This window comes from Macrotis lagotis, chromosome X, assembly GCF_037893015.1.
Source record: "Macrotis lagotis isolate mMagLag1 chromosome X, bilby.v1.9.chrom.fasta, whole genome shotgun sequence".
NCBI classification, from domain to species: domain Eukaryota; kingdom Metazoa; phylum Chordata; class Mammalia; order Peramelemorphia; family Peramelidae; genus Macrotis; species Macrotis lagotis.
Genome location: NC_133666.1, coordinates 643,588,789 through 643,610,408, shown reverse-complemented (window position 1 = coordinate 643,610,408; position 21,620 = coordinate 643,588,789). Strand labels below are relative to the sequence as shown.

General features: G+C 42.6%; 1 protein-coding gene across 2 annotated transcripts in view; it reads right to left on the bottom strand.

Annotated features, from left to right (window-relative positions):
- DDA1 (DET1 and DDB1 associated 1) overlaps positions 1-21,620 on the bottom strand; it is a 22,719-nt gene extending 1,099 nt beyond the window's left edge. The window contains exons 1-4 of one of the 2 annotated variants that reach the window (XM_074204468.1): positions 21,250-21,620; positions 8,199-8,279; positions 7,515-7,566; positions 6,236-6,297 (exon numbers count right to left, since the gene is read on the bottom strand). In XM_074204468.1, coding sequence (XP_074060569.1) covers positions 6,236-6,297; positions 7,515-7,566; positions 8,199-8,279; positions 21,250-21,252 — 198 coding nt within the window. In that variant the 5' untranslated portion in view covers positions 21,253-21,620. Of the gene's footprint in view, positions 1-6,235; positions 6,298-7,514; positions 7,567-8,198; positions 8,280-18,113; positions 19,618-21,249 lie in introns of those variants that run through there. The other variant, XM_074204466.1, reaches the window with a different exon arrangement.

The following is a 21,620-nucleotide window of genomic DNA, read 5'->3' as shown; positions in this document are numbered from 1 at the left end:
ATGCAATCAAAGTAGTTCCCACTCTGTTCCCCAAGCATGCTCTGGGAAGGGGAGGGAAGGCTCTCTTCTGCTCCGGTTGAGTCTAACTCTACTCCTCTTGGAGTCCTCATTTCAAATGTCACCTCCTCCAGGTTTCAGGTACACAGTAGGTCCTTAAATGAGGCTTTATAACTTTCATTAAGGGTTATCTCCACACCAAGGAGAGCAGCAGGAGGCATGTGAGACCTCCAGGGAGAGTAGAGTGAACAACATTGAGCGCTTGGGCTCTCCAGGCCAGAGGCCAAACAGCATGTTAGGAGTGTCAGGGCAAGGGCTCATGTGGAAGGAAGGCTTGGCTTATGTGCTTCCTGAGCTCAGTCTGGAGAATCTATACACCTACAAGCTTTTTTAGTGTAGTAGAATAACAAATCCCTTCACAGGGATCACATTCCTGACTTCAGAAATCTTAGAGCTTTGGGACACAGAAGGGACTTTAAGATAGCAACCTATCCAGGCAGATAAAGTATTATTTTACAGAAGAGGAAACCAAGGCTAATTGATTTGTCCAAGATCAAACAACTAAAATTAGTAGCAGAGCTGTGACTCCAGGGGCAATGTTCTTGCAGCTCTAGGTGCCTCCGGAGCTGAAGCAGTAGGACCAGCCTCTCCCCAGGGAATTCTAAGGAATAATATCTCGGGAGCATTGTACCACTCTCCAAGCAGCTTGTGCACATTACCTCACCTAAGCCACACAACCACCTCAGGTAGGAAAGGACTGCTCCCAATTTACATCAGGAAATTGAAGCTCAAAGATGAAGTGACTTGTCTAGAATTAGAGTTAGCAAATGGAAGTCAGGATAAAAAAAAAAAAACAGGTCTTTTGATTCCAAATCCTCTGCTTTTCTATTGTAACAGAGGAGAACAGCAAGTTTTGTCCTAAGACTTTCCAGCAAGGGAAGCAGGGAGGGGAGAAGGACCCCATCTCCGTACTCAAGAGCTGACCTGGTGAGTGATTAAGGAGCCTTGGAGCAGAATGGGAAGATGAATTGAAGGTTAAAATGTTATATAATAGCTAAAGAAAAAAACTGGGGCAGCTGATGGCCCAATGAATAGAACAATAATTGGGAGAACTGAGTTAAAACTCAGCTTCACTTCCTAGGTGGTATGCCCCTGGGCAAGTCACTTGACCTCTGTTTGCCTCAGTTTTATCAATTATAAAATGCTGCTGCTGATCGTAGCATTTACTTCACAGGGTTGTTGTGAGGATCTAAGATATATATATATATATATATATGAAAGCATTACATAAATGCTAGCTATGAGGATGATTAAAAAGCTCAGGCACAGTTCCATTTTTACCTATGCCTTCACAACAATGCAATCCTCAAATAATCGACTGAAGCACTCAGCCTGAGTGATTAGAACAAGATGATCGTTTGGATAGAGTTAGTCTTTGGTGAATCCATCCCCACCAAAATCCACAGTATTCTTATAGGCCATCTAGTGGGATACACACGGTTTATTATGGACAATACTACTCTGCTGGCCTTTCTTGTAAGTGGGTTTTAGAATTATACTGTCAAAGGTCAAAGGTCTGTAATGATTCCATCTCGACCATTCTCCTCATGGAACAAGTAATCCAAAGAAGCTGGACTGCAGGAGAGTGACTGAGCCAAGACAGAGTCCTTTCAGGTTGACAAAGCACTTTTCTCCCAACAGCTCTAATAGGTAGCCAGACTGTCCTCACTTATGCCCAAGAGGACCTCTAAGGGCTATAAAAAAGTAAGTTGTTATGACCGAATGCCTTATCTCTTGTTTCTTGGAGCCTAAAACAAAGGCTTATTGATGTTAGATTCTGCTAACCCACAGCCCTGGCCCTTTCTACTCCCCTAAGTAAGCCAGAGGAATTTTCTCCACACAGGGTTAACGCAGGACTAGGCTGTTATTTATCTATCAAAAACAAGGCCAAAAGCAAACCTAGTTCCAGGTTGCTGTGCTTCACACTTGATTTACAAACTTCATAGCAGCCCTATCTATTTCTTCCTGGAACATTGGCAGGAAGCTAAAAGGATGATTTTTTTTTTAACTCTTCACCTTCAATGTACTAAGAGAGAATGAGGAAAAGGAGGGGAACAGGCATACCTCCAAGTAGCTTGGCTGAGTTGCCATGTTTATAAAGGTGAGGCAATTTTAAGCATGCATCCTTTCTCAATCTTGGATGGGCACAAACAAGGAGTAGGTGGGGCAGAGAGGGAGCTAACCGACCTGGCCCTAGACCGTCCAGGCACAGAAGAGCGACCTTTGCATTGACCATGAGATTCAGCTGAGGGGACTATTTACATCGGAGAGTCAGGAGTCAGAGAAGGCAGGGACAGTATGAAATTACAGTCCTTCACCAAATAACATCCAAGACTCCAAGCAAAGCCAATATACCAAATGATCAGAGAACCCCAGAACTGGAACGGATCTCAGAGGGAAAAGAGGCCAATGCTAACTTAGCAGAAATCCCTTCTACCAAGAGGCTGAAATGTAACAGGAGACCGATCCCTGAACAAGGGGAATCAAAGGATGTGGGTTCAAATCCTAGTTTCACTGCTCCCTAAAGTACAGGACATTCCTTCTCTGCTAAATAAACTCCAGTGATTCCCTAGCAGCAATATGAGCAGATACTTTAAGAAACTCCTTTGTTGGCCATTCAAAGTCCTTACCAAAGAGGTTCTAACCTACCACCTTTCCCACAATGCTCTCCTGAACTCAGCTGAAGCCCCTGCTGTTTCTTGCCCTTGTTTATACACAGGCTGAACCCTCTACCCCTCAGAATCCCAAGCTCAGTGCTCAGCTCAAACACCACCTTACACAAGGAGACATTTCTGATCCGATTAACTGCCAGAGCCCTTCCCCAATCCACAAAACATCTAACTTGGAATTTATTTGGTATAAACATAGAAGTGTACACTGTCTCAATTAAATTTATCACCAAGGAGACACTATGGACGCAGCCCAGGCTTGGAGCTAGGAAGACGTGCAAATCCTACCTCAGACATGAACTGGGTGACCTTGGGCAAGTCTACTGAACCTCTCTGTCTCAGTATCTTCAACTGTAAAATACTAACACCTCCCCTCATGGGGATGTGAGATAATACATATAAGGTGGTTTTCACTGCTCCCTTTAACTTGGCCCCCGGGGCATACAAAGGGCAGTCAGTATTAACCTAACAAGCTGATACAGATAAAGCCTCTTCCCTGTTCATCTTTAAAAGGGCGGCAGACCAGAGATCTTGAGCCCCACAAACCCAGGACCACCCTTCAGCACTGGAGCTTAGTGGTCAGCTCCTGAGTCACTCTACCCACAACTATTGAAGAATTTTCTTAAACTGAGTTCAACTCTAACTCCTCTTACTCCTCCTTCTGCCCTCTGGAAACACGAATCTACTTCCTTTTCTCTATGACAGCCTTTAGGGATATGATTGTCTTTTTCTTCTATACAATAATAGAATATATTATTATTTTCTATAAAGCAATATAGAACCTAAGTCCTTCAAACACTTTTCCAAACATGATTTTTTAGGGCCTTGATTGTCTTGGTCGTGTTCATTTGCACATTCCAGTATGTTAATGTTCTTTCTAAGTCTTAGTATACAGAAATGAAAATACTACAAACTGTGGTCTAAACTGGATAGAGAAAAGAAATCCAATCACCTCCTTTTTTTCTGGAGAGTGCATCTGTGTAAAAGCAACCTAAGACCTAATTAACTTTGTTAGTTTGTCTGCTGCTATATAATGATTGACCTTTTTCAGCTTCCAGTTCATTAAGAAAATCAGCTCTTCCCTGTCCCTCCCACCCACCCAAAGAAGCTGTCTAGCCAAATCTCCCTCCCCCTGCATTTGTACAGTTGTATGACTATGGCAGCAAAAGTGGTAGCAGAGAGATGGAATCTGAGTTTGCCCCAGACTATTGGTACAATGGAACTGAGTCACTGTTCTAATGGGCATCCAGGTAAAGTCACTGTCTGCTGGGAGGGACAATGTGAAGAGGGGTAGACCTGAGAAAGTGGCTATATACATGAAGCACTTTGACTAGGCTGAAAAATAATCTTCCCCAAAAAGGTCAATCATTGTGATTCTTCTTGGTGCCACCTTTTAGGAAGCATCATGACAAGCTGGAGTCTATCTGTACATTATAGTTTAACTCCACATCTCTCAAATCCAACCCCTTTTCCCTACTCCCAATACCTTATCCCTCTTGCCTAGTCTATTGCAAAGGGCTTCTGCCTTAAGTCTCCCTCTGCTCCAATCCACATAGTTGTCCAAGTGATTTTCCTTAAGCTCAGATCTGACTGTCACTCCCTTACTCAAATAAGTCCAGTGGTTCCTTTCTAACTTTTAAAATCTTTCACAATCTGGTGTCAACCTTTCCACCCTCTTTAGATAACACTCCTGGCCCTCCACCTCCTGACTCTGTGCCTCCTGCCTGGCATGCTCTTCTCCCTTAACTCTCAGCCTCCCCAGCTTCTTTCAAGACTCAGCACAAGTTTCTAGAAGCATTTCCAGACTGCCTAGTGTGCTGTTCCATTGATTTACTGGAAACTCTGCCATATTGATAACAGAAATTAGGAATACCCAGTCTGGAAATGGTAAGTACTGGGGGATTGGAGGGGGGACACAACAAAATCACTATTTTAAGGCATTCGAATATGGAAAAGAGATGGGCCTTCTTCTACTCGCTTCCCAAGAGGGATCTAAATGAGAAGTAGTGGGAGGTGAGCTGGGGTGACAAGGAGGCCCAAGAAGGGAATGAGTCAACTGCTTTCTTGGGTGGGGATCTCCTTCTCCTGGAGGCCTAAGAGTTTGAGCAAAAGCAGGGAGCCCTCTCTCAGAAAGGTTATAGAAGCTAGGTGGCACAGAAGCTAGGTGGCATTGGCCCTAGAGTCAAGAGGACCTGAGTTCAAATCCAACCTCAGACACTTAACAATTACCTAGCAGTGTGACCTTGGCCAAATCACTTAAACCCATTGCCTTGCAAAAACAAAAACTAAAAAAAGGTTATGGAAGATCTGCCCAGATGAGAGAGGAGGCTGAACTAGGAGATTATGAAGGGAACCCCCCAGACCACAGATCATGGGACTACTCAGCTCCTTGGGGAAAGAGGCTTCACAATCATTGTCTTGTACAGTCATTCATTGCCACATTTCAGCAAGTCCCAGGAACTGAGTGCTCCCAGGATCTCCCAAATACTCAGGGAAATAAGATGGCCCCAACAGAAGTCTACGACTCAGAAAGAGAGGAAAGGCAGTTTAAGTGATGGTATGGGGCTGGGAGGTCTGCAGAAAGACACATCTCATTAGGTGCACAGCAAGCATGGATGAAGATAGAGGAGGATGGTCTCTCTGATCCTTGAATATCCATGCAGACACAGACAGACAGACAGACAGACAGACACACACACACACACACATGCCCATAAACCATGAACCCAGAAGACAGATCTTATAAGCTTATAAGCCATTTCCTCTCTCCTTATGGGAGGCCTGTCTAGGGAATGGAATGTTCCCCAGTCTCTGTATCAGTTGGCTTGACTTAACTGTTTTTCCTGATTCCAAGGGAAAATTCAAATGGGGAGCTGGGGGGGGGGGGGAGGGGGGGGAGGGAACGGTGTCTTAAGTGACTCTGGTGTAAAACTAAATCCAATCAACAAACTTTTAAAACAAGAGCCCTGACCTGGGAATCAGGAGGCCTGGGTCCTGGATCTGGTACTGCCTATTTCATGTATGACCTGCAGTCAATATTTTTGCTTCTAATCCTACAGTTCCCTGAACTCTACCAGGAGGTGATTTGGCTACCAGGAGGTGATTCCATCTGCCAGTCTCTATGTCACCCTCTGCTCTCCCAGAATATCAAGGGTACGGAAACACTGGCCAGAGCTAGGTAGGAGAACCTCTCTCCCACATGGGACTCAGGAGACCATGGTGACGGCAGAGGGGGCTCATGCTGAGCACCAAGGAGGAAACTGACTGATTTCAAGCAAGGATCATGGTCCCCAATGCCTAAGAACTCTTAAGCCCCTTTCTTGGGTTTGTATACCCAGGAATTAACAGTGTCTAGCACCTAGCAGGCACTCGAAAATGCTTGTTGACCTATTGAAAGCAATCAGAGGGCTGCCTCAAGAGGTCCTGCTGCCTTCCATCATTCGCACTTGAATAGTCCTATTTCTACAATGAAATGGTCTTGCCCCAAGCTGCAGCATTTAAGCACTTACCTTTTTGTCCCATTGCTGATGAAGGTAACGTAAAAGAATGTTTGTCTTTTCTGTTACGATTACTGGAGGAGCAGAGAGAAACACAAACAGAAAGCAGCAGTTTGTAATGATACTTCATTTTCAATCACCCTATGGTGTCTAGGAAGCAACTCATGTATTTGTTTTGGGGCTAGAGGGACTTAATATGACTTAATACTTCCCAGCATTTTGCTAGGTCCTTAAAGATCTCTTTTTTGTTAAGTAGGGGGGACTCTTACTACTTTACAAGGCCCTTTTTGTGGTCTTGATGAGTAGCAGTTATAAAAATTTTCCTACCACTGGTCCTCAATGACAGACACAGGTCCCAGGCCCAAATAAAAAGCTGCTCAGATTTGGTGCTCCCTGAGCATAGCCTTGGAGAACCAAATCACTTTTTCCAGATTTTATCATTGCTCTTGATCTTACTGTTATAAATAGTAGTCCATATTTATATTGACCCCATTTTACAGACAAGGATAATAAAGCAGAGAAAGAAAATGACTTTCTGAAAGGTCAGATGAAATTTGGAAATTGGGGGGAGGGGAAGCAACTGGATTTGAACCCAGATATCCAGCATTATTGTTGGGGTTTGGGGTTTTTTTTTTAAACTACACATATTCTTCACTATACTCTTCTTTCACAAACTCCTTTCTTTAAAGATTGGGTAAAAGACAAACGTATACCTATTCATGTCTCAAATGTGAAAATTTCCCAAGTGAGAGGGTAAAAATTAACAAGGCTTAATTAACTAAAGTAAGAGCATCCTTTTCAACAAAAGGAAGAAGTGAGGGGGTGGCTAGGTGGTATAGTGGATAGAGCACTGGCCCTGGAGTCAGGAGTACCCGAGTTCAAATCCAGCCTCAGACACTTATTACCTAGCTGTGTGGCCTAGGGCAAGCTGCTTAACCTCATTGCCTTGCAAAAACTTAAAAAAAAAAAAAAAAAAGGAAGGAGTGAGACTTGGCACCAGGGGATCTGATCAGAGAATTCAAATTTTGAAGCTAGGATGCTATAAATGGGGACAACAGCTATGGTGGAGATCTCTAAGGCCCTTTCCCCTGGACTCCCCTGCTCAAACCCAATTTAATCCATCCCAAACATGACGGACCAGCCTTTGGTCTAGCCTTTCTCAAGAAGATAACCTGACATGCCAGCAGTCTTCTGGGCAAAGGGAGGAGCTCTCCTTTCTAAGGCCTTGGCTATTAAACCCAAATCCCACCTTGACAGCAACACAACAGCCCAAGAAAACAACTTCACTTACTCTGTTCTGATGGATATTCTCTTGTGGGAAGATAGACCGATGGCCGTCTGTTCTGTAAGATAATCAGGAAGAAGGATATTAGAAACCATGTGGTGATGAGAAATTCCCATTCTCAAAGTCCCTACCCATTACACACACATACATACACACACCCCCATATGTACATGATGGTGAGAGCATATCCTTCCCCTTCCCTTAATCACTCAGTTCAGGTTAGCACCCGTATTACTGAGGCAGAATGTGATGCATCAAAATTCAGACACTTGAAATTAAGATGGTCAAGAAGATTCTCTCATTTGAAAGAGAAATATAAAATATTAGTTAAAAAAAGAAAAGGAAAACAAATTCTCAGTGAAAAAATGTTTTCCCAAAGACACATTCTGAGTGTCCATGTCCAAGCTGGGCTAGAGCTTATACCTGTGACCCTCAGGTGAGTGTCCATCCCCCTCCACAGTGCTGTGTCTTTGCCTTAAGTGAACAAAACAAAGCATAAGCTACAATTAAACCAATACCACACCTGAACCACATGCCCTCCACTTCTACCTGAGGCTCCTCCATCCATACAGTCAATTCTGTCCACAACTCCAAGATACCTCTGCCAAGAGAAGCAGCTCATGGCAAGGGACACCTCACCTCATTCACAAAGTCTCTAGGAACACCACCCCACCCTTCAAAACTACTCACCGAGGCTTTGCACACAGAATCAGCATGAAATCTACTAAAATTGCTTTTGTTGTAGACGGGTAATCCTTTCAAAAAATCTGCCTGGAAAAGACACAAGAAGAGATCCCATAACATCAGTAAGAGACAATGGACATAGGGGGCAGCTAGGTGGTGCAATGGATAGAGCACCAGCCCTGGAGTCAGGAGGACCTAAGTTCAAATCAGACCTCAGACACTTAATTGCCTAGCTGTGTGGCCTTGGACAAGTCACGCTTAACCCCACTGCCTTAAATAAATAAAAAATTAAAAAAAAGAGACAATGGACAGACCAACCAGTAGAGAGAAGCCCAACCACAATGGAGGGAGACTTCCAGAACCTCAGTCATGCAGGTGAAGATTCAATGCCACCTCCTTAATTGTGTGTGTGTGTGTGTGTGTGTGTGTGTGTGTGTGTGTGATAAGCAAGGTCACCTCATGACTATTCTGTCCCTCAGGTTCCAGGCTTCCCAGCACTCTGGACCTATCAGACAATGTGGCCAGAGAAGAAGGAAGCAAGAAAGACTCCTTTTTGGCCTGCAATCTTTTCATGAAAGCAAATCCACAAAGTGTATCAAGTGGAACTGTTTTCTCCTTTCACCCCAGCAAAAAAAAAAAAAAAAAAAGTCATTTGCACAAAGAATAAGATTTATATTTAAGGGATTTAAGATCACCATATAAGATTTAGATAACATGGCAAGCATCATCACTCAGGGTCCTTTCTCCCCTGTTTCCAATCACAGAAACCTCTTTTTTTCTTCTCATCCCCACCTTTTCCCCCACTTTCTACTTTCTGATTAAAAAGCATTCAGGATCTGAGTCCCAAGTCCTAGGTGGAAGGCCTGACTCCACCACTAATCATTTTACCTCTCGGGGATATAAATTGTGAATAATACTTGTACTTACAGTCTCACAGGACAACTATAAACAATGTGCTCTGCAGACTATCAAATACTAATGAAATGTTATTTCCATTTTCCTTCTATTTCTACCCCCCCAAGATAATATGTGCTTAGTCAATTGGCAGTCCCACAGTGGGATCAAAAGACCGCCTTTTGGCAACAACCCCCAGCTATATACTGAGATCATTTGTAGAAGCCATGGTTTTACTGGAGTGAACCACCCTCCAACAGCACTCTCCTTCCCTTCTATCAAAACAGGTTGTTTTAAGAGAGTGTTTCCTCAATGTAAATATTATCAGACTGCCTTCTGGGGGGAGGGGGGAAGGAAGGGAGTGGGGAAGGGAAATTGTAAAATTCAAAACCTTACAAATAATGATAGCAGAAACTACTGTTGTATGTAATTGGAAAACAAATAAAATATTAAATTTTTAAAGAGTGTTTCCTAAGCTAAAGTAAATTTCACCTTCTATTGAGGAGCTTCCCCACATTTAACTATTGACTAAATGAAATCTCTGACAACAGACATATATTAACAATCACCAGGACTCTACCTAAATCCTTTAGGATTTGGTATACCTTGCCTCTGTTAGCATAGACTTCAGAAGAGCCTGGGATACCTCTGGACCACTAAGAGGAATCTGAATAGCATTTTAATGAAAGTTCTGAGAAATAGTACAAGGTTGTGGAAAGGGCACAAGAACTGGGTTCAAATCCTGACTCTGTCCCAGACTCCCTCAGTAATCTTGGACAATTTACCCAGCTTCTCTTGCTTCAGGCCCTCACCCATGAAAGGATTTGGATTAATTGATCTCCAAGGTCTCTTCCAGCTTGATATCATTTAGGAATTTAGGAAATGTCCCCCTCCCCCATACCAATAGTTAAATCCCTATCCAATACTCTCAATGCTCTTAACAGCAGGAAATTAAGTACTGTGCTGTTGTAACAGTCTTCTGCAACTCCTTTCTCAAAAGTCACCTGAAAATTGCATTCCCTTGCCTTTAGAGGAAGAAAGGAGAAAGTTTCCTGTTCTAAAAAATGATAGATAGCTTGCAAGGGAGAGAAGACTGTGAAAGAAATGAAGTAAATGAAGTAAAGAAATGAAATAAAGAAGTTAGCAGAAGTCAGCAGCTTGGAGGTCATCCTTAGAGAAGGCAGCTTGGAGAGACACCAAGAGGCAAGCAACTGAATGTTCTCTGATCTGTATTCAATCCTAAGGGACAGACCACTATCTCCCCCATGATATTCAGAGGATGAACTATCACAGAGACCTGGAACAGGTGGAGATTTAGCTCTGCCACACCTTGAACAATCAACTTAATTCTCCTTTTAGCTTATTCTACTACTACATATAGCATCGAAGTTGTACAGTGAATAGAAAACTTGAATTCAAATCCTGTAGGTCTCAAAGGTATTTGATGTGCAACCCTGGGAAAATCATCTGACTTTCAGTTTCCTCATCTGCAAAAAGGAAATAACCAAAGAACCTACATACCCACCTTTGTAGTCATGGATAAATCACTTCTTTTTGTACTCTGGAACCTGAGTCTTTGGCTCATAAGCCAAAGTCTTTGTACCAGCAACTCTCAAACTGATGTTCAACTGTTTTCAAAACACTCCCAGGTCAGGGTGGAACAGGCCTAAAATGACTACAGAGACAGCTAGCTAGTTCACAATTTAGTTTAATCTACAAATGAGAGACATAAAAATGAAACCTAGAAGAGACCTTAGAGATTATTTAAGTGTGTGAGTGTGTGTATTTTTATATATGTACATATGTGTCTGTACACATGTATGTATTTAAAGTTAAGGTTTACAGCACACTTATATTCCTATGACAGAAGGTAGACTCTCTCTCTCTCTCTCTCTCTCTCTCTCTCTCTCTATATATATATATATATATATATTTTTTTTTTTTTTTTTGCAAGGCAAATGGGATTAAGTGGCTTGCCCAAGGCCACACAGCTAGATAATTATTGTCTGAGACTGGATTTGAACCCAGGTACTCCTGACTCCAGGGCTGGTGCTTTATCCACTGCACCACCTAGCCATTCCTAGAATAAATATTTTCACCCCCATTTTAGAGATGGGCATTAGAGATACAAGGTGGCTTGCCCAAGGATAGAGAATCAGTTACTATTGTGTTCTTTCACTTCACCACCCTCAAGATGGTAAAAGAAGGAAGTAATTTGTTCAGTCACAAAGCCAATATGTGATAAGGCTGGTACTATTAATTTGAGTCTTTGCATTACAGTGGTACAAGCTTCTTTACAAAGAGTCAAGTTCCCTGACCATGGGTCCAGGAATCAGGGCCACCAGTAGAAACTCTGCAAAGCCTTCAGCACAGGGCACATTAGGGGGAAACATTCTCCACAAAACATTTCAAACACCACCAATGGTTCCTAGTGCAGTCTTAAAATGGGTCTTGTTCCAGAACAAGTATGAGGGGACTAACAATGACAGTAGAAACTCCATTAGGTTGGTACATTCAGTTAAATCCCACTATCTGAATTGGAAACAAAGTCTGAGAGGAAAGCTAGGCTTCTAGGTAGGAGGTCAAAACCAACAGGTCCCATGGGAAGAGGATCTTGGTAACAATATTTACCTTCCGTAACCCTTTGTTTCAGTTAGGAAGCACTTCGCACATATTATCTTTATTGACCCTCACAAAAACTCTACAAGACAGATGGAATTATATATAAACATATATATGTATATAATATCAGAATTCCTGTTTAAAAATATGAGGAAGCAGACCCAGGGAGGTAAAATGACTTAATGTCACAGGATTATATGGAAGAGGCTAATTTGTTTATTAATGATAATTCCTGTAGGAAGGAAGCTGGAGGGCTTACTTAATCTAATTCAATTGTATAAGCATTGTTTAGTGTAAGATAAACTGTCAAGAAAACAAAGCTAAGACCAAGTGCAACTGGACCCAGGAAAGACATGAGCTTCTCTCCATGGAGAGCAGGGGTGGGGAACCTTTTTTTCTGTCAAGGACCATTTGGATAGTTGAAATGTCATTTGCAGGCTATATTTGGTCAAACAAATTAATTTATCCCTAAAAAGTTCCTAGATTTATTGAATTTTGAGGCCTTGTCTGTGGTTACTATGGCAACACCACACCAATACTGCCTGCAAATCCCTGATTTAGAGTTTGTTATGGATACATTCATGGACAGGATACTTAAACACGGATCCAGAAGAGGCCCAGTGACAAAAAAGCCAGTGACAATCAGGAGGGACAAAACCCTCCTGGAAGCTGCTTAGGGAACATTACCACTTGGCTACTAGGGCATGCTGAGAAATCAAACATTTAGAAAGATTATACCAAATTGGGGGCAGGTAGTGGGGGATCTCCAGACCTAAGAAAACTCCAGGCTTTATTCTGAAGAGGAACCAAAAGGTGTTTTGGATACTGCTTGCAGTCTCTGATTACATGGGCTCTGAAAGGTACTGCTTAGCCTTCCCTTCTCACTATTCTGTCCAGTCTTGCCAACCACACCACAAATGAGAAGATGAAGCCATTTTCACATCTGTAGCAAGTCATAGCATTTTCATAACTGCTAGCTGCTGCATCTCTAATACTGTGGAGGTGGTCTTGGTGGCTCTTAGCAAAAAGACAACCTCTCTTACCGTACTCTCCACAAAAATGGGTTCTAGTTTGTAGCTCCTCATGAAATGATTCAAAAGATTGATGATGGCAGGGTGGCATCAGCAGAGAGCTTATCAGTGTGTAATTAATAGCTGCTCTCAGACAGGGTTCCTAGTAGCCACTAGTAGCTATATAACAGAAACTCAGCACCATCTAAATAGTGGGAAAAGTCCTATCCTAGTCAATGGAGGGAGGCAGAAGTTTTGAGGGATTATAGCAGGAAAAGTTGTATTGCTTAATCAAAAGTTAAACACAGGGGCAGCTAGGTGGCGCAGTAGATAGAGCACCGGCCCTGGAGCCAGGATGAGTACCTGGGTTCAAATCCGACCTCAGACACTTAATAATGACCTAGCTGTGTGGCCTTGGGCAAGCAACTTAACCCCATTTGCCTTGCAAAAAAAAAAAAAAACACAACCTAAAAAAAAGTTAAAACACAAGCATCCTTCTCTCAGCATTCACCAATAAATGCCATTCTCATCCTCATTAAATAAACTCCAGTGGCTTCCTATTACCTTCAAGAACAAGAATAAATACCTCTATGTAGTTTTTAAAGTTCTTTATCACCTGACTCCAAAGAAAAACTTCTTTCCACATGCATTCTCTGGCCCAATGTGACCGGCCTCCTTACCAGTCCTGCCATACTATCAGAGCATTTTTACTGGCTGTCTTCAAAACTGCAATGCTCTCCCTGGCTTCCTACAAGTCCCAGCCCAAATCTCTCCTTCTCCAAGAAACCCCTTTCTGCTGAGATCCCCTCCAGTCTATCCTGGTTTAGTTAGGTCTCCCCCCATTTGATGATGAGCTACTTGAGGGCAAGGTCTGGTTTCTGCCTTTATATCCAAGTGCTTGGCACAAACAGATGCTCACTAAATGCTTTTTGCTGTACTCTGCCTCTCAGAAGTGGAGAGAGCCCATAGGGATCTGGTCTCCCCTTTTGCCTCTCCTCTAAATGCCCAGTGCAAAACAAAACAAAACAAAACTTCCCAGGGTGAGGCTACAAGCCCTTCTCCAGAAAATCCTCTTTTCTCATTTCTGTGCCTCTCCCTTTCAAATTGCTAAACCCAGAGCTTTGGGAATTCTGCCCCAGGCCTTACTACTACAGGAAATTTTTCCTTATCCCCCAAGCTGGAAATTACCATTTCTCTATCTGTCATATATACACATCAAGTTTGTTTTACATAACAGTTAATGAAAAAATGCCTATATATATGCATATGTACAAATTTATGTGCACAAATATGCATAAATTTACACATACATATATAAATACATGTGCATGGAGAGAGAGTGGGCGTTTGAGTGAGCATGAGCCTGCTTCCTATCTCTTTAGCTTCCCCAGTTAAGTATAAGCATTGTATATAGCAGCCACCTAATACTGAATTTAACTGAGCAGAGTACTATGTGGCAAGTTGCAGGGACATATTTCAGAACCATTTAAGAATATGCTTCCCAACAATGACAACAGTCCCAAAGGGAAATGGGTTGCCATGAGAGGCAGCAGGTTCCCTCACCAGCCCTGGAATTCTTTCAGGAGTGGGACAGATGACAACTTGTCACTTGAAGGGATTCCTGCTCATGTACAAGTCAGCTCTTCCAATTCGTGGATTCTGTGATTCTATACCATAAATGATCCCAATGGCAAGAGGCCCAGAACTGATCCTCTAGACCTTGAAGGGTAGCTCACATTAATCAAATTCCCATAATCAATCATTCCTTCTCTCACACAGAAAGAAATACAATAGATTTTGGAGTAGAAACAACCCTTGCCTGTCCTAGAAGACAAGAATCTCAAGTTGAAAACATACAGGCTAGACATCACATGCCTCAATGAGATAGCAAGAATCCAGTGGTCTAACAGGCAACTGGGAATCTTGTTTCCCAACTGCTATCTTGCTTAAAGCAGAAAGCCACATTCCCAAGAAATATGCTGTCATGTTGGGAGCCAGGGACAATAACAAAAAAATCATCTGATTCCAAATTTAAATCCAAGAAAGGGAGATTGTTTTCAAATGCTGCCATCCTCTTTCCACTCTGGTACCAGCAATAGGTACCTTCTAGCACAAAGAACAACAACCCCTTTTTCTCACTGCTGCTAAAATCATCCCATTCAGAAGGGTCAGTGTTGGAAGGGTAAGATAAACCCACAATGCATTGTTGGTGAAGGTGTGAATTGTTACAACCATTGCAAAAGCAATTTGGAATCATGTAAATAAAGTGACTAAAATGTTCATACACTTTGATCCAGAGAATCCTACTAGATTAGGGGGACAATTGTAAAATTCTAAATAAATAACTTTAAAAAAATTATCTCTCAGGGGTGGCTAGGTGGTACAGTGGATAAAGCACCGGCCCTGGAGTCAGGAGTACCTGGGTTCAAATCCGGTCTCAGAGACTTAATAATTACCTAGCTGTGTGGCCTTGGGCCAGCCACTTAACCTCATTTGCCTTGCAAAAAAACCTAAAAAAAACAAAACAAAACAAAAACCAAATCCCTAAGAGAATATTATTTTGAGATCAGAGACTCCCTTGGAAATCTGGTAAAATCTATGGATCTTTTCTAAGAATAATGTTTTTCGGTGTGTAAAATAAAATGCATAGTAATACAAAGAAAACCAATACAAAATATAAAAATATTTCTAAATGGACCCCACCTTAAGAACTTCTGCTTTAAAGGTAGCTAGGTGGTGCAGTGGTTTGAGCACTAGTCCTGGAGTCAGGAGGACCTGAGTTCAAATCTCAGACACTTAATAATTGCCTAGCTGTGTGACCTTGGGCAAGTCACTTAACCAAAAAGTAAAAAAAAGAGAATGTTTTATTTTCATTCACTTATTCAACAATCATGTCTCTAAGTGCATACTATATTCAAAGAACTATACCAGAAAATTGGGGAGTTTCAAAGTTAATTAGGATATAGTCTCAGTCTAAAATAATCTTGGAACAGGGAAAAAGTAGGATAGACACAAATAAGGGAAAAACTAGGGGGAAAAACTGCAATACTAATGAATCCCAATAAAGATTTCCTCCCGTGTCTCAACATGGAGTGGTGGTGACTCCTTTTTCTTAAAGGCTATGGGGCCCACAGCTTAATAATCTCCTAATGGTCTTCCTGTTTTCAAGTCTTTCCCTTCTCCGTGGCTGCCAAACTGATATTTCTAAAATACTATGTCATTCCTCTTGCTCAGTAAACTACAATGCCTCTCTATTCTTCCAGAATCAAATACAAACTGTTGTTTAGTATTTCAAGTCCTTCCCAACCTGGTTTTTTTTTTTTAGGTTTTGGTTTTTTTTGCAAGGCAAGTGGGGTTAAGTGGCTGGCCCAAGGCCACACAGCTAGGTAATTATTAAGTGTCTGAGACCAGATTTGAACCCAGGTACTTCTGTCTCCAAGGCAGGTGCTTTATCCACTACTCCACCTAGCTGCCCCCCCAACCTGGTTCTAAACCATTCTTTACAGTTCTATTAAATGTCAGATCTACGAATTAAACAAGAGACAAAAAAGATCATGGAAAGTAAAATAAATAATTTTGATTATTATTCAAAAATCAAAGAGAACGTCATCAATTAGGAAATGGCTGAATAAGTTATGGTATATCACTGTGATGGAATATTATTGTGCTGGAAGAAATGATGAAAAAAAGATTTCAGAAAAACTTGAGAAGATTTATATGACTGATACAAAGTGAAATGAACAAAACCAGGAGAACATTGTATGTAATAACTGCAATGGTATAATGATAATCAATTATGAAAGACTTTATTTTTCTTATTTTTTTGGCAACATGGCTAAAATGAAAATACATATGACATCACATGTTTAAAGAGTACCTATCATATTTCATGTCTTGTCAATGAGTAGGAAGGGAGCTGGAGAGAATTCTGAACTCAAACTTTTTAAAAAAGAATACCAAAGAAAATATTTTTTAAAAGTAAAAAAAACGTATCACTCCCCTTTAAACACTCTTAGTCTAGCCATTGAATTCCATTTCCCACCTCCATGTCTTTGCACACAATCCCTCTTAGAATTCCTAGTTTTCTTCACAGTTCGGCAAAAGCATGACTTTCACATGGTTCTCCCAATTGCTAGTACTTAACTCTACCAAAAATTACCTTGTAGCAATTATTTTGTATTTACAGGTCCCCCCCCCAAAAAAGAACCTTGACTTTTCAAAAACATGGACTATTTCACTTCTTTTTATTGCAATTGCGTAGTTAACACAAGACAATTGATTGGCAGGTTCTACATCTAGCTGAAAAGACCCTCAATACAAATCAAGCAACAAAACTTATGGATCTATTGGTTTAAACGTCAACAGGGCTAAGTTTGGAAGAACTCACAACCCAAAATATTCGTTACCTAGTGATTAATTTTTCTCATCACACCAAATTATGATTTAGGAGATGCGATCTCTATAACAATAAAATCTTGGTTCCTATAAAATAGGAAGAAATCTGGAAGCCTTCATGTAAGAAGCAGCATTTGAACTGAACTTATTTTTTTTTTATTTTTTAGGTTTTTTCAAGGCAAATGGGGTTAAGTGGCTTGCCCAAGGCCACACAGCTAGGGAATTATTAAGTGTCTGAGACCGGATTTGAACCCAGGTACTCCTGACTCCAAGGCCGGTGCTCTATCCACTACGCCACCTAGCCACCCCTGAACTGAACTTAACATTACATATTAGATCACAAAATTTAAGAGCAAGAAGAATAAGTGATCAACTAGCCCAAGCCTTTCAAGTTACAAAGAAGGGAACTGACTGATGTGTTTAAGACCCAACAGTGGGGCAGCTAGGTGGCACAGTGGATAGAGCACCGGCCTTGGAGTACCTGAGTTCAAACCCGACCTCAGACACTTAATAATTCCCTAGCTGTGAGGCCCTGGCCAAGCCACTTAACCCCATTTGCCTTGCAAAAAACTAAAAAAATAAAATAAAATAAAAAGACCCAACAGCAAATGAGTTGCAAAGCCAGGTCTAGCATCAAGGGTTAAGATTCCCCCAGACCAGTCTTCTCCCTATCATACGACACTATTATCATAAAGGAAGAAGCTTTTATCTTACTAAACTTTGAGCAATGGATATTTCGCCCATAGTAAGGCTCAATAAATTAAGATTATGGGCTCCTTCATGGAAGCTCTAATGTCTTATTCTATCTTTATATGCCCAACACCAAATAGAATTGCAAATATTATATGTTTAATGAATGCTTGTTCAATCACCTTGAATTAAGGCAGGAAGAGAGGAGACACTGGCAGCTAAATGGTATAGTGGAGAGAGTGACAGACCTGAAATCAAAAAGACTCAACTTCCTGAGTTCAAGAGTTCAAATCTCGATTTAGATACTTACTGGCTGTGTGATCCTGGGCAAGTCACTTAACCCTATTTGCCTTAGTTTTCTCATCTGTAAAATGAGCTGAGGAAAGAAATGGTAAACTACTCCATTATCTTTGCCAAGAAAATCCCAAATGGTGTCACAAAGTGTTGGACATGACTGAAAAACAACTGAACAAAAAACAAACATGAGACATATTTGGGGGATACCAAATTTTTCTAAATGTGTCTAAAGAAACAGCAGAAAAGATTAGAAAGACAGACTTAGACCAGATGGAGGATCCTGAATCTTCAAGCAAAGAGTGGAAACAGAGCCCTTTGGTAAAGTTAGGGTACCACTTTCCATACTTCTGGAGCACATGGTATGTTTCCAAAAAGCAGAAATGCAAGCTTCTATATGATCAAAAGAGTTCATTCAAAAACCATTTAGAAAAGGCTTGATCTACAGCTAATGTTCTCTCAAGTCCTACCCTCTGAAGGAATTATAATCCGGCTAGGAATAATACTCAGATCACATTAAAAAAGAGCCTCTGAAAGCACCCTTTGGGGAAGGCTAAGTAGTGACCTATACCACTACAAATCTCAAATTACTATCAGTCCACTTGCTATGTTCTGGATCACTGGTTCTCAAACTTTTTGTTCTCAGGACTCCTTTACCCAATTTATTGGGGGCCCTTCAAAGAGTTTTTATATAAGCTATATCTATCAATATTTATACCATATTAGAAACTAAAATACATTAGCAATATTACAAAGTTTTGACTTCATTACCACATCTAAAGAACCACTGGCATCAATAACCCTACAAATAGACTAAGAGGTCTAATATTACATTCAGATAAAGCTAATGAAAACCTCCACGCCCAGACCAACACAAACCATTAGAGGGCAGGGGAGAGTGTCAGACAAGGCATGATTTCAGCAATTCTGACTTAGGTAAATCTGAAAATAAAGCCACATGTGAGAAAAATATGATGCCTCAATCACTCTGTAGCTGGGAACCCTGAAATATGGAACTGGGTAGAAATGATTATTTACAGGACTACAAAGGGCATTCATGAAGAGTCATGCACTAAACATGAAGTATTCACCACCCATCTCTTTTCCCCCAGGCCCCGCCCCAAGGCAACGAGCAAAAGAGGAGGCTGGCGTGGCAGGAAGCAGAAAATGGTAAACAGGGACAGTGGAGGGAATGTGACCTCTTCATTCACTGGCATCAAGGGACACCCCTCCCTCTCCCCTCCAGCTTGGAAATTATTCAAGAGATCTGCTCCCCAAAGTGGCTGAAATGTTGGTTAAGTTGTGCAAAAACAGCAGTAGCAGAGACCAAATGCAACAGAAAGATGGCAGTGTTATTCAGAAAGAAGACCTGGGAGAAAAGGGGCCAGAAAATAGGTCCTCTGATTTCATATTGAGCTTCAAGGAGCTAATATATCTAATTAAGCTGCTCAAAGGTGATCTTATTATAGATTTGAATGCTTGACCACCTCTTCCCCACCTCTACTTTCATCCCCCCCAAAAAACACCATCAATCAATCACAACAATAAAATGAAATACTATCTTTCCCTATAAATTCCAAGGAGAGTGAGTTAATGTGTGTAGAGGCATAAAAAGGGATCAGGGCAGATCATATGACTGCATCTAGTCCAATACCTTCTTTTTTACAAGATGAGGAAATTCAAGGCTAGGGACTTGCCCAAAGAGCTGTAAAGTCTTAGGAAAAGGACAGGATGAAAGGAACTGCCTTCTGGACAAAAGACTTTTTGGGTAGAACATGGTAACAAATGATACTGATATGAACACTGAAGTTTGTGAAGAAGGGTCCCAGTGTGCAACTTGTGAGGATGGAAAAGGCTGCCCCAGAGAGGGACTAAGCAGCAGAAAGAAAAGGGGGAAAAATGTATTTCAGGGAGAGTTCAAAGGGATGATACCCAATGATCCAAAAAAAAAAAAGGCTGGAAAGAAAAATCCATCTTTCAGGCAGTTAGATAGTAAAGTTGGGATTTAGAGGATAGGGAGTGGGAAAAAGGGATAAATGATTTAAGAACTGTCCACATTTTGTAGAACTTTGGGATTTCAAAGCTGTGAAATGAGCCATTAATGCTATTATTATCCTCATTTTAAAGACAGGAAAACTGAGGGATTAAATGATTTGTCCCAAGGTCACAAAGCTAATTAACATGAAGCAGGACAGTTCAGGTCTTTGTATCTTCAAGTTGATTATTCTATTCCAAAGTCAGGCTACCTCTCAACAAAAATGGGGAGAGGTAGAAGAGATCGTACATGGAAGGGGGGGAATGGAATAGGAAAAGAAAGAAGAGATGAAATAAGAAAGGAGGCAGGGAAAGAAAGTGCTAGTTTAAGGGCAGGCACGAAGAAAAAAGGATGGGGAAGGGGGAAAAGCTCAGGAAAAGATTCAGTAGCCAGAAACTGGCTGTTTTTACTATATATACCAACAAGTGGTGGGGTTAAGGGGCATGAAGGGTGCTAGGATGAGGCAAAGAGGATTGTTAGATGAAGAGAGGCTGCTAGGGCTGGGCAGGACGGCTGGCAGCAGGAATGACAGCGGAGATGGGGGCCAGGGAGGAGGTTTGTAACGGGATGACAAGGACAGGGAGGCCTGGGGAAGGGTCTTCCGGTGGTTCAAGGGGATTCGAGGATTCGAGGAAGGGGGAGACAAAAGGATGGAGGAGGAGGAGGAGGAGGAAGAGGGAGTGGGGGAGGGGATAGGTGCATCTAGACTGGAGGATGAGGGGTGGGCAGAGGAATGTGGGGGAAGGGAGAGCGGGGAGAGGAGACAATGGAAGGGAATGTCGGGGAGTGGGGTTGGGGGGACCACGGAGGGGGCTGCTGACAATGGGGCGGGGGCTGGGCGGAAGGAGTGGAGATGGGGAAGGGGACAGGGGAAAAGTAAAGGAGAGGGGTGGGGTGTGAAGGAAGGGCGGGCGTGGGGGAGGGGCGACAATGGGAGGAGGGGAGGTGGGGGAGGGGCGACAATGGGCCAGGGGAGGGACCCGCCGCAGCTCCGGCCCGCTCGGGGGGCTGCGCCCCCAGCGGCGCCCGCCCCGGCTCCCGGGCACGGGTCCGGGGCGTCCCCGCGGGCAGGGCGCCATTTTGTGGGGGAGGAAGGGGTTCGGGGAGCGGAACCTACCATCTTCCTCTGCCTCTTCCTCAGCCGCCGCCGCCGCCACCGCCGCCGCCGCCGCCGCAGAACAACTTCCAGCTCTACGCTGCCCAGCCTGACGCTCCCGTCGCCGATTGGTCTGGGGATACCCCGCCCCGGAGGCTTGAGGACGTTTCTCCCATTCCCATTGGCTAATATCGAAACTAGTCCATACGTATTGGTTGAAATAGAGAGCCCGCCCACTCAACACGCAGTCGGGCTTGGTTGAAGGCGCAAAAAACCCCGCCCGGGAGTTTGGGGGGGGGGGAGCAGGATTCCGGAAATGGACCGAGGAGCGGAGGGCGGGGAGAGCCGGGGCTCGCCCTCAAGCTCATGGGACTTGTAGTCCGGCCGCCGGA